A 13,244-nucleotide genomic window follows, 5' to 3' on the forward strand; every position below is an offset into this window, starting at 1 on the left:
ATAAAAAATAATGGGATATTAGTGATATGATCACTTTAGATTTGCATCTTTATTAAATTTGCTCCTCCGATTTGTTTTGTTGTTTCGCCAACAAATTGAGGATAATTTTATGTATGCCTCGCTGACTTTATATATTGCTACTACACCACGTACGTGCTGTGTTAATCTTAAATTTGGCACAAATGGGAATTAATTAGCTTATGTTAATGTGGATATGTAGCTGAGTATGAGTGACTCTACATGTTCATCTTCTTATTGTTATCTACATGTTTTTATTTTTATTGAGTTTTTAATATTTTATATGGTTTTTAAAATTGGTCGTTTTCAAATTACAGGGTAGTTGTATAATTTTAGAGTGTCTTTTGTTTTGTAACATTTATTTTGGGGATTTTTAAATTTATACAAATCTTCCTTGCTAACGAAAAATATCATATTTCAGATTTGTAACAATTTTTTAATGTGTTTCATTCAATATATTATTAAAAGCTAAAATATAAAAATCAAACTCTATTGTATTTCTATTTATAGAAATATTTCAGTAATTGGTGATCTTGTAAAAGAACTAACACTAAAATTAGTAATTTTTTGTTGTACCCAAAAATATCTCTTCTATTTGACATTTTCTATCTTATCCAGAACTCGGGAACCATTTTCTATCTTATCCAGACTCGGAACGCATACGTCGTTGAAATAAAAAATTGCAATGTTTTTAAACAAATTTACACTGCCTAAATATCTTTTATATTGTATCTTTGGTTGATACTTTAGTTAAATGATAGTGATTTCTATCCACGATATCTTCTCTATGAATCGATTAGTCAAAATCTGTGAAAATATATCTACAAGGTTTAAACCATTTAAAGGGGAAAATAGAAAATATATCAGTTTGTTTTTAATTATAATGAGGAAGAAGATATATATATATATATATATATATATATATATATATATATATCTTCGGGAGGAAGTCAAGAATTCAAGTTAGGGGGCTAATGTAAAAAAAATTAAAAAAAATGCTACAAAAAAGAAAAATTGAGGAGGCCTATAGTTCCCTCTGGTTCTTTATTGGCTTCATGCATATATATATATTAGAAGTAATGTACATCATTATAAACGTGTTAGAAATGTATCAAATATAAGAGATGTTGATGAACAAAACTCCTAACAATATTTTTTTTGTCTAAACAAAAATTAATTTATGCTGATCATAAGTACCGAGTACTACGAGCTTAGACTCGAATATATTTACAATAAAATAGATCCAATTAAACAGAGAAAAAGTAAAGGAAACTAGAAAAATCGAAAGAATTATGTTTTTAAAAAATAAATCTAGTGAATGTTTCAAGATCTTTGTAAAAAAAAAAAAATCAAATCATAAATAATTATTTGAGATCATATGTTTCTTATAAATGAAAATGTAAACTATAAATAAATTTATAAAAAAAAACTGTAAATATCAAGAATAATATTTTTTATAATTTGAAATATATTATTTTCACAATAAAAGCTTTAAATATTATTTTTAATCCCATGAAATTTAAACATCTTCTTAATGCTTAATCGTAACGTAAGTAGCAAAAATGTTACATGAACACGTCGGAAACACCACTTATCACCGGCTAATATAGTCGAGAATTAATCATCCAACCGATCAAGTTGACATTTTAAATATGTGTTGCAGCTTCATGGTAAAAATGCATGTGTTAAAATACTTGAAATAAAATACTTTTTCGACGATTTAAACGTTTCTTAGAAATTAACGTGTAAGTTGCATTTTAAATTATTTTATTATTAGTGCGATGGAGGAAGAAAAAAAGCATTTTTCGAGTAATATAATATCATTATCTACTAGCATTGGCGGCAAATACGCGAGAAACCTTTTGTGGACCACACAGTACACATCACCAACCAGGTCTGGGTCCCACAGATGACGTGGACACAACTGTAGTAGCTTTCTGCTCGTAATAAAGACACCACTACTTGCAAGGAGAGAGAGAGAGACAGAAATAGATACAGAGATAAACGACGAACCAAAACAATAAAAACAAGAATCTCGTTCTTTTTCTTCAATCCTCTACCGTTTCACCGATTCCTTCCCTTTTTTTTCTTTTCTTCTTTTTCCTAATTTCATTTCTTGAATTTGATTTTACGCGCACACAGAAATACTCGCATATATTGATAGATATTTCTAGTACCTGCTGTAACCAGAGAAGATTCGTTTGATTGTCAATGGCGATCGAAGAAGACGCGGAGAGTTGCGGAAGCAGAGCCGTGTTCTCGTCATCACAGCCACATCACCATCAGCAGCAACAAGAGCGAAGCCACAGGCAAAAGCTCGAGGTCTACAACGAAGTGCTTCGGCGAGTTCAAGAATCCGATTTCGAAGAAGCGTCTCTTCCTGATTTCGACGATCAGCTTTGGCTTCATTTCAATCGCTTACCTGCCCGGTAATTTCGACTCGATCGATCTATTTCCGTTTTCTTTTTGGATTGACGGTTTTGAGATTCATTCGATGAATCTTTGTTTTCGAGTTTGCAAAATTTGCATTTCTTTAGCGAAATTATCCTCTGGAAAAGTGTTAATTTGATACGACTAAGGGTTTTATTTTTCTTGGGTTTAGCATTGTGGCTTTTCTTTTTCTTTCCTGGTTTCATCGAACATTAGATTCTTAAGAGCTGCTACGTTTTATTTATCCTTATTTTTTAATAAATGTTGTATGATAAATGAATAAATTGATTCTAAAATCCGGAATCTTTATTGTTAATGACAATAGGATTCCTTTATCGATCCTCTTCCCCTACTGGTATTTCGACTTTTGAATTTCTTTTTTTTAATTAATCCAAAGTTACTTGGAAAAGGGTTTATTTGGTTTATTGTGGAATTCTATTAAGATTTTGATTATTGCAGATACGCACTGGACGTGAATGTAGAGAGAGCAGAAGATGTGCTTCTTCACAAGAGGTTACTCAAACTGGCAGAAGATCCTGCAAACCGACCGACCTTTGATGTTCGAATTGTGCAGGTAATTATTCGAGTTATAAGCGCTAAAATCTATTGGCCCCATATTCATCACCAGAATATGAGGTACTGATTGCTTCGTATGTAATTCGTGTATATGTTCTTCGGTGCAGGTTTACCCTGTATTCAATGGAAATCCTATGGATTCTGTCCATTCAGATGCTTCAACAAAAGAAGATGCACAAAGTTCTTATGATCCTGGCAGACAAGGGTATGGAAATACTTTCTGTGACTGGACGTTCCAATTTTTGTTTCATTGTATATTTGACCTTTCTTTGTGCCCTCAAACAGGATTCATCCACCTCCAACCTTCGGTTCATCACCGAATCTTGAAGCACTTGCACTTCAAGCCAATAGACATTCGGTTGAAGATGGGGATACCGTAATGAGTGACAAGCTTTCCTCCCATAGGTAATAAATATTATTTTTAACTCATGTCAGTGGGTAGTCCAAATTACAATTTAAGTGGGTTTTCTATTCATGTTATGTGGGTGTTTGTCAATAATCCATAAACAAAAAAAAAAAAAAAATTTAGGACTAGGCTTTTGGGGTGATCTGTGGGGTCATTTTCACCCCTCTTAGACATCATGTAGAACTACATGGGTTTTAACATTGGAGTTTGCTCATATCTCCACCACTGAGATGAATTTGAGTAGCATGGAGATTAAAAAATATATCTGCACCAGTATAATTTTATTTTTCTCTCGTTCTTTTGTTCTCACACAAATTATAATTGTATACACAATGGGATCTGCTTGCAATATATCACAGTCATGACAAGAAATCTTTTTTTTTTTTTTTTTTTTTGTTCAAGTAAAATAATGCTCAGATTCATATAGATACCTGCTTCTAGCTAGTAAATAATTACTGTATTTATCATGGAAGTTTCTGTGGAGTTATGGTTTACCTTTGTTTTCCATTGATTCTTTTGACGATTGTCTCTAATCGATCATGTAGGCCCATGCATGAGATCACTTTTTCAACAATTGACAAGCCTAAACTCCTTAGCGAGGTAATCAAAGTTTTATGTTAACAAGTACATTCTTTAACCTTTTTTTTATGTAATTTTCATTTCCTTGTCCTATCTCATTGTTGGATCAGTTGTAGATAATGTGCATTTTCAATCGATTTTCCAGTTAACTTCATTACTTTCTGACATGGGACTGAACATTCAAGAAGCTCATGCATTTTCAACCGTTGATGGATTCTCCCTTGATGTTTTTGTTGTTGAAGGTTGGGCTCATGAGGTATGATGCAAAAATTGCTTCTTGTACCAATCATAGAGAACTTAATGCAGTTGTAGACCAACGCCGCTCACACTTTTTTGGATGAATATTGGAAATATTTAGGAAACCTATGATCTTAAAGCTGCGTTGGAGAAGGAACTGTTAAATTACCAGGTAATTTGAATCCACATAATTTTTATGTTACTACCGATGTGTTAGTTTCTGCTAGGGGATCTTAAATTTTAAGGGAGAGATAGTTGTAGCAGTTAAAGGGGGAGTTGATGATATTAGTAATATGTTAATCTATAAACAGAGAGAATTAGTGCGAACACAGAGAGAATTAGTGCGAACGAAGTGGACACGAAAATTATCAGAGCGAGTGAAAGGAGGTGATTCCTCCTTGAGAGAGAGCAGGCATCTTGAAAGTCCTGAAAACTTACAAAATCTATTTTGTAAGTCTTATATCTTTCAATAATACTAGCAAGAGTCATGTCAGTGTAAGGAATAAATTCAGCTTGCCTTATATCTTCCAATAGTACTAGCAAGAGTCAAATCAGTGTAAGGAATAAATTCAGCTTGCTATAGAAGCTCAAACTTTCTTTACCAGCCTAATAATAAGCATTAGAGCAAAAACAAAATCATAATAATAAACAGTTTTTGTCCCACAGTCCTGTTGATTTGATTGTTGAATGTATTGTTTAATGGTATATAGGAGCAACCACGTCAACATCCAATTGCTGCTATTAGAGAGCAAAAGCAGATAAAGAGTGAACCATTCCCTTGCCCCGTAGAGATACCGATCGATGAGACAGATGTTTGGGAAATTGACACTAGGCTTCTGAAAGTGGATAAAAAAGTTGGATCCGGAACTTTTGGTGATCTGTAAGTTCCATGATCGTGATTCAAGGTTTCTTGTGGTATGATAATTTAGCTGAAATTTTATATTGAATTATCTTAGGTACCGAGGCACATATTGCAGTCAGGATGTTGCTATCAAAGTCCTCAAAGCCGAGCGCATTAGTGCAGAGATGCTCCGTGATTTTTCACAGGAAGTTTATATTATGAGGTTCGTTTCCGTATGTTAGTTGTAGTTGTTAGTTGACTTGTCCCAACTTTTTCAGGATCCTAAATGAATTTTCCAACCTGCGCATTCTGTATTTTCCAACCACTCAAAAGTTTATCTTGACTTGTGCAGGAAAATCCGGCACAAAAATGTGGTGCAATTTATCGGAGCATGTACACGACAACCTAACTTATGCATTGTCACTGGTAATTTAAAAAAAAAAAATCATTTTCAAATTCCCATATACTAAAATTTTGGGTTTGTTCCTCGCAAGTCTGATTGGGAATGTTGTTGTACTTCATTTTATCTAGACACTTTGCTATTTATTGTTTGTGGGTGTTCGTAAATCATAAGCTAGACAAAATAATATCGCTTCGTATTGTTTACACATTACATCAACCTAATGGTTCTCCTCTTTGATTCATCAGAGTTTATGTCTAAAGGGAGCTTATATGACTTTTTGCATAAGCACAATGGTGTATTTAAGCTTCCTTTACTACTCAAAGCTGCACTTGATGTTTCGAAGGGAATGAACTATTTGCACCAGAATAACATAATCCACAGGGACCTCAAGACTGCTAATCTTCTGATGGATGAAAATGAAGTAAGTTTATCACAGGATTTTATTGCACTCGGGCAAATAACTATATGGAATTAAGACAAATTAGTGCCAAAAAGAAAAAAAAAAGAGAGACATTGGATATGCCAACTAAGATTGTTCTCTGTATCGAACTCGGACATTTATATATTTCCATTATTCATTTTTGAGATTTCAAGTTATCTAATCACACATGTTCATTTAAATGCTACTTAGCTGTCTCTTTATTTCTATATCATGCATCTCTGTGAGAAAATTCCTAATAGCTTCATTTGACGATCACAAATCAGGTTGTTAAGGTCGCTGATTTCGGGGTTGCAAGAGTACAAGCTCAAACTGGAGTCATGACCGCAGAGACCGGAACATACCGTTGGATGGCTCCCGAGGTATTCCCTCCTTTCCCATATGATCATAAACTCTAAATTGTTTGGTCTGATTACCTCGTTCTTCTTTATCACAACGGGTTTTTGATTTTTGAATGCAGGTAATTGAACACAAGCCGTATGATCACAGGGCAGACATCTTCAGTTTCGGAATAGTCCTGTGGGAGCTTCTAACCGGAGAGGTATGAAGTAGCATCGTGTATTCAAATTCTTCGAATTCTTTATTTCTTCTTCTTCTTTTTTTTTTCTCGTCTTCCGATCTCGATAACCCCTAAATTTTGTCTGACAGCTCCCATATGCTCTCTTAACACCATTACAAGCAGCGGTTGGTGTGGTGCAGAAGGTACGTCCGCCTGTTTTCAGTTTTGCACTTTGGTCCCTAAAATCGTTTACTTTGTCAATGATCCCAGTAATATGACTCGGTTACCAGGGACTCCGTCCTACAATTCCGAAGAACACTCATCCAAAGCTTGCTGATCTGCTAGAGCGGTGCTGGCTGAAAAATTCAGCTCAGAGACCGAGCTTCTCCGAAATCACGGATATTCTTCAAAATATAGCAAAGGAGGTACATTTTATTACTCTTTATATATTCATCTTGTTTCTGTTTCGTGCCAATTTTGCTTATATTGTAGCCGATTTTAACAAGTTCCGGGGATTTTCTTGGACAGCCTAATATGAAAGTAGATAAGCGCAAGGACCGATCATCTGGAGGCTTTTTTTCGTCTTTGAGATGGAACAATCACTAACTGCAATAGAATGGAGTAGCACAGCTCGTCTTTAATTTGCGATGTAAAGTTGTTTTTTCAAACAATTGACACGTGATTTTTTAGAATTTTTTTTTTTTTTTTTTTTTCATTTTCAATTTGAGCGTGCTTCATTTTATATTCAGGGCCCCAGTTACAATCTAACTTGTCTCTGACATTATATAGATTAACATTTCTTACAATTCATTCAACTATTCTCATTATATGTCAAAAGCTCTGAATGCTGTTAGTTACCATGTAGTTCTCTCTATTATTTTAGCTGCTGAGACCATTATTTGGAGGCTAAACTTAGTGATTCCCCATTGAGAAATGGAACTCAAAAACACCAGATACATGCAAGCAAACTTTTTTTTTTTTTTTTTTCCTTTTTTCTTTCCAATACAATTTCAGAATGTCTATAGGGATATCATCCGAGGAGCTGGCGGGCCCGGACGGTGACCTGTAAGCGGACCATGGCGTGCATGCAGTGAAGAGCTATGCGCGCCTGTTTCCTTACGTGGGCCCCGCGCACCATGGCTTGCAGCTTCACCAAGCTCCTTAGAGCCCGAAACGCACGCCTCGCCTGTAGGGACGGAGCCAGAAAAGCTCAATAAGGGGGCTTATTTGAAAAAAAAAATTAGGGGGGGCTAATTAAAAAAAAATTCATGGTAAAAATGCAAAATAAAAAAAAAATGGTCAAAAGTGTACATTGGGAAAAAAAATATTTTAAATAATTAATAGAACAAACAATGTCGCATCACCACCAGACTATTTACTTTGAATTTACAAAAAAAAAAAAACTCCAAATTTTTGTGGCTTTATACATGTTTCACAATTTTTCTACATGGCAAACAAATAATGTTATTTGAGAGCATTACATGATAAAATTTAAATAGTATCTTAAGGTGTAACTTGTGATCCAGTAAAATTCTGCCAAGGTTAATACATTCATATATTTGGAAATGTTTCATAGTGTACCCAAAAAAATGTTATTTTAATTGTTTTACGACATTTGGATTTTTTTATATTTTAAAATTAAATAGAAGAGAAAGCTATTCTTTAAAGGGAAACATCAGATTTAATTTAATTTTAGGAAAATGCTACGATCATAACTTTTATTCTAAAATTGTTATCCCTTGATATTCCATAGAATGTCAAATCATATATTGTTTTAATTTTTTCTTACAATTTAATTCATTTGAAGACTAAATCACTCTTTATTTAAAAAAAAAAATGAAGACAGATAGTAAAATTTTCATGTTGATCACTGGAATCACACAAACACAGTACAATATATTGGTTTCTAAGTTGTTGTTTATTTTGTTTAAATACAAAGGAAATATACTATATGCTAAAAAAAAGGTGAAGAAAAAAAAAAAACTAAATGTATGATATTGAAATTTTGTAAAAATTTAAAGACTTTGTGATCGGCTTGAAAATAGAATATATGAACCAAGAATTTCACTAAAACATAAGGGATGTTTATTATATATCCTTCATTAAATAACATATGTGAAACCGAGCCATTAATTTATATGAACTAAGCAACCATATTGTAAACATGGATTGAGAAAGTACAAGATGTCCTCTGAAATATGCTTGGATCGTCACCGCGGCGATATCTTCTTCTGAGTACACAGCCCGAATTCGAGACGAAGCCGTGTATCCAACCGCGGCGCTCAACAGAGTGGCGCTCTCTTCAACGCTCTCCTCTTGGGAATGCGACGCGTTGTTGAACACAACGATGTCTCTTTGGTGACCCGATTTTCTCGAAAACTTTCTCCGGACCACTCTGAACCAATTCGACTGACCTCTCATTTTTCTTTCTTTTTTTCTTTTCTTCTTCTTCTTTCAAATCTATGTTGAAGAAGCTATGCTTTCTGAGTTTGATACGAGTGAGGTTGTTGCTTATAAGACATGAAATGTGGACGCCATGTTGGGGAAAAGAGAGGGAAAGAAAATAATAAATATATATAACGTGATGGGATGAAATATTTTTTTTTCTAAGTGTTGAAGTATTCAATACTCTCGAGTCTTAACCAACAAAGGTCTTAAATTGGTCCAAGAAATACAAGTTTGGGAGTTTATATATAGAAAAGAAGTAAGGGATTGGATTTTGGATCCTTTGGTGTCACGCCAAGAATTAGCTTTAGATAAAAGAGGAGAAGAAAAAAAATGTGGCCAGTGAAATTGATTCACTCTCTTTTTTCACTTTTTATTTTTCAAATTTTATGCACTTATTTTTAATCTGTTCATTAACTAAAAAGGTAATGATTCCTGTATTATTAAATGATGGGAATTTACATTGGTGTTTTTTTTTTCGGTACATACATACAAATTACAAAGTACAAACCCACGTTAGTACATTGGGTTGTTTTGACTTCTAAATTTAAAAAAGTACGACTAGCTGCCACAAGATTAAGGCTTTGACTACGTAATTATTTTTTATTTTAATTCTTTTTACAGATACAGATTTCTTGCATTATTAAAACTCTAATGGAAGAGAATTTTGGGTCCAAGTAGCATGTCCACCAGCTATGTCCGTAACGCAATAATAACCCTGTCAAACGTAAAATATAATTCCTGTCAAATTAAACCAAAAGTGGAAAAAATGAAACAATATAATAAGGATACTTGGATTCAACTACAGTAACGCTAATAATAAATTAACTATTCTGATCAAAACAATAATATAACTTAACTATTAATTAGATTCTTCGGAAAGCTCAATATATATTAAATAATGCAAATTAGCCCAGAAGTTGATTTCAGCTGTATCATGAGTCATGTGACTCATGAAAACACTTTTCAGTTTCAACAACCCCACGAACTTGAAACAGATCACAAATAATTTTCTTCAGGATAAAGTATCCAAGATGTTCATTTAAATTTAAATATAATCTCATATAATAAAATGATTTGAAGCTGAAAAATATATGAATATGTATGTCAAAGCAAAGGTTATCATCTCCCATTTTCTCATCTATCTTAAATGAGAGTTAATGAAATATATATATATATATATATATATATATATATATATATATATATTCAGCGGACGTTGTTTTTTGAGAATCAAAACCTCCACCAATTTTTCAATTTCGGTGACAATACTTAATTTTTTAATTAAACTAAAATGACAAGTTTTAAATGTGCTTATAAGAGTTTTATTAGCTTACGGCAGCTAAAAGATCAGTTGCAGCCATCATAGACCTTTTGCCACTCTGACAGCCCTGAAAAAAAAAACCAGTTTTAATTATTAGTTGTTACTTCAGTACATTTTTAATCATATATTAAAAATATAGTTAATAATTCAGTGGAAAACTCACAACAATGATTTCGTCGTCCCTCCTGAAATGCGACGACACTTCAGCAAGAAAGTGAGGATTTCTTGTCATCCCTGGGTGAAAAAAAAAAAAAAAAAAAAACAATTTTTAAGTTCACTTCAATTTCAAATTATAATGAATGTTCATAATCAAATACTGAGAAATAAATGTTGTGTTTATTCAATCCACAACAATTCGGTTAATGTATCGAAGAATTAGAGATGGATTCGAGTCACGAAAAAACACCAGAATTTAATTTGAGGCATAGAGCCACTTTTCTAGTGTATGTAATGTATGCATAGAATGAAATGATATGTGGATTTAAATGAGAATGAGAATTCCTAATAGCGAGACATTTGAAAACTAAACTAATAATTAAGCAGTCATGAATAATAATAATAATAATAATAATAATAATAATAATAATACCTGAACTAACTCTGTACACGTAAGGAATATTCACAGCTCCAGGAGCGTGTCCTGTGCTAAACTCCTCTGGTGTCCTAATTTAATATCAAACACAAAATATAAAATAAATAAATAAATAAATATTATTAATTTAAGAAAAAATTCAAAATTAAGTATTATTACCTAACGTCCAAGTATCGGTGGCCAGCTTGAAGAAGCTCGAGAGCGACTCGGACCGGAACCGAAGTCGGAACTCCCATCGATTCCAGATTCTCTCTCACCGCCACTTTCGGACTGAACCAAATCAAAACAGATCATTTTCATCAAATCAAAATATTGATTTTCAAGATCATTTGAAATAGTAACTTGATTTAAATCTTTTGTTACCTGTAAACGTTTCGCCTTCTGGCTCCGGAGCAAAGAATTCGCCGAGTCGACGATGGTGTCAACGAAGACGATGAATTCCTGATCGGAAAAACGAGTTTGAATTGAGTATTCGCGTCCTCGATCCAAAAAGAAGATGAAGAAGAAGAAAACTCAACCTGATCATCGGAGTGAGAGCTTGAGTAGAGCCAAGGCTTGTTAGTGAAGCCAGTGACGAAAACGAAGCTGTAGTCATTTCTTTCTTCTTCTTCTTCTTTTCGCAAATTAGATTTTTATTTTTTCTGGTTCTTATGATCAGACTGAAATAGCGAAAGATTGTATTGAGAAATGGTTTGATATTTGTGTGCGTTATATACATACACGTGAAGTGAAGGTAATAATGGATTGGTATGGTCTTCGTGCCACGTCATGAATAAGGAAATGAAAAACCTCATGGAATTATTATTATTATTATGTGTTTTTTTTAATTGGCACGCATATTTATGTGGATAAGTTGGATAGGAACAAAACAAAACGGCCAAAAGGAAAGTATGTATCAAATATCAATGTAATGAGATTGAGATATCGAGTTTAGGGGCAGAGTGTTCCATGACCACGGTTGTTCAGGACTACACGTGGCGTTCTGACCCATTACCGGCCATAACTGAGTGTGTGGCGCTGAGTAGGAGATGACTTTCTTGCCCAATCTTCCCTATTTTTCCAAGTGGGCCCATGTTCGCATTTGAATCGACTCCTCTAATTTTCATACATCGAAATGGGTTTCTATTTTGATCCTTATCTTTGCCCATTACTAATATTAATCTCAGAGTTCGGTCAAGAATCTTCAACCAATCTAACTCGATTGGTTCGGGGTTCTCTATATTGAGCAATTATCGTTTGTAACCATTTTGTGTGCATCAATTCGTATATACACACATACATACATAACATTACATAGTTGCACTATTATGTATACCATATACATATACATATACATACACATGAATACTCACAAATGGTTGGACTAAGTAGCTATCTTCTCAGGATTGTGAGACTAAGGTCTACCACCTCTAGGCTCGTTTTCGTACACTGAACCATTTGTATATGATATTTTTCCAATATGGTGAGAATGAAGTACTCAGTCAGCGAGTAGTCATCATGAGCCATCTTCAAGTACTTGTCGGAGCCATCCTCGTGTCCACGCAAAGCCACGATCAAATACTCGTCAAAGCGTTCCAAAGTACTAGCGGAGCTATACTCGAGTACTCTTCAGAGCTGTCCTCAAGTACTCTTCGGAGTTGTCCTCGGCTCCTCATAGAGCCGTGTTTGAGTACTCGTTCGAACCGTCCTTGAGTCTCACAGAACCGTCCTTAAGTACTCGTTGAAGCAGTTCTAAAGCACTCGTGGATCCGTACTTGAGTACTCATTTTTTTTCTTTTTAAAAGAGTATGCGTTAAAGCCATTTCAAATTTCTCGTAGACGCTTTTCTCAAGTACACGTCAGAGTCGTCCTCAAGTGCTTGTTGGGCCGTCATCGAGTCCTCACATAAACATCATCGAATAATGTACATTAAGATAGTAAAATCATATAGAGGTGGAGAGTATTATGAGATTGTAGTCATGTACATTATGCATGGTACTCCGGACTAAATGATGTATTAAAAAAAAAATCAAATTTTAATGGATATAAAGAATAACAATAAAAATTATCAACTCTTGTGGACATAAGCACTAAAGACGCCCATGCATATATTGAATCGAACTCCAGCCAATGTTATTTTAAAAATGCTTCATGAGTTATTTAAGAGTTGTTCGGCATGGGCAAACAAAGTGAGAATTTTTTAGGATAACTTGAATAATGGGATACCAAATATAACATTTGAATTTTGGATCGAATTACAATGAAGTTCAACTTTCCTGTTAGGCTTATTATCATTCACACACATCAAATTCAAACGTGTATAAAACAATCCATTGTTAAAGTTTCACGAATTAATGATGCTGATTTTTTTAGATCAAATTATCAACTAAGTCCCTCGAAAAAAATGATGAAACAACACTAAAGAAGATTTATCAGAGTTTGAAGAATACCAATCTTTAGTATTTGATAATAATAA

The 13,244-nt window shown here is 33.7% G+C and overlaps 3 protein-coding genes across 4 annotated transcripts; 1 reads left to right on the forward strand and 2 right to left on the reverse strand.

The window, feature by feature from the left end:
* Window positions 1-1,981: 1,981 nt before the first annotated feature.
* On the forward strand, window positions 1,982-7,255 carry STY17 (ACT-like protein tyrosine kinase family protein). Of its 2 annotated transcripts, XM_089613318.1 has the most exons (16): window positions 1,982-2,447; window positions 2,908-3,022; window positions 3,132-3,229; window positions 3,310-3,429; window positions 3,976-4,030; window positions 4,155-4,265; window positions 4,368-4,418; window positions 4,957-5,126; window positions 5,203-5,310; window positions 5,440-5,513; window positions 5,736-5,911; window positions 6,196-6,291; window positions 6,390-6,470; window positions 6,578-6,631; window positions 6,719-6,853; window positions 6,957-7,255. In XM_089613318.1, exons 1-16 carry the CDS (start codon window positions 2,230-2,232, stop codon window positions 7,032-7,034), a joined length of 1,740 nt encoding a protein of 579 aa, XP_089469444.1. In that variant the 5' UTR covers window positions 1,982-2,229; the 3' UTR covers window positions 7,035-7,255. The 2 variants fall into 2 exon arrangements, with proteins under 2 accessions (XP_089469444.1, XP_089469445.1); XM_089613319.1 differs by lacking the exon at window positions 6,957-7,255 and having other exon boundaries at window positions 6,699-6,829.
* A 27-nt stretch (window positions 7,256-7,282) lies between these two features.
* IQD20 (IQ-domain 20) lies at window positions 7,283-9,142 on the reverse strand. Its single transcript, XM_089613322.1, has 2 exons — window positions 8,610-9,142; window positions 7,283-7,614 (listed from the first exon to the last, which is right to left on the reverse strand). Exons 1-2 carry the CDS (start codon window positions 8,847-8,849, stop codon window positions 7,459-7,461), a joined length of 396 nt encoding a protein of 131 aa, XP_089469448.1. The 5' UTR covers window positions 8,850-9,142; the 3' UTR covers window positions 7,283-7,458.
* Window positions 9,143-9,286: 144 nt separating this feature from the next.
* Window positions 9,287-11,487, reverse strand: STR16 (sulfurtransferase protein 16). Its single transcript, XM_089613321.1, has 7 exons — window positions 11,308-11,487; window positions 11,153-11,230; window positions 10,949-11,059; window positions 10,787-10,860; window positions 10,361-10,431; window positions 10,211-10,264; window positions 9,287-9,591 (listed from the first exon to the last, which is right to left on the reverse strand). Exons 1-7 carry the CDS (start codon window positions 11,382-11,384, stop codon window positions 9,517-9,519), a joined length of 540 nt encoding a protein of 179 aa, XP_089469447.1. The 5' UTR covers window positions 11,385-11,487; the 3' UTR covers window positions 9,287-9,516.
* Window positions 11,488-13,244: the final 1,757 nt, after the last annotated feature.

Source organism: Urtica dioica, chromosome 4 (genome assembly GCF_054948205.1).
Source record: "Urtica dioica subsp. dioica isolate 48M chromosome 4, U.dioica_male_clone48M_v1_H2, whole genome shotgun sequence".
In the NCBI taxonomy this organism is placed as follows: Eukaryota; Viridiplantae; Streptophyta; class Magnoliopsida; order Rosales; family Urticaceae; genus Urtica; species Urtica dioica.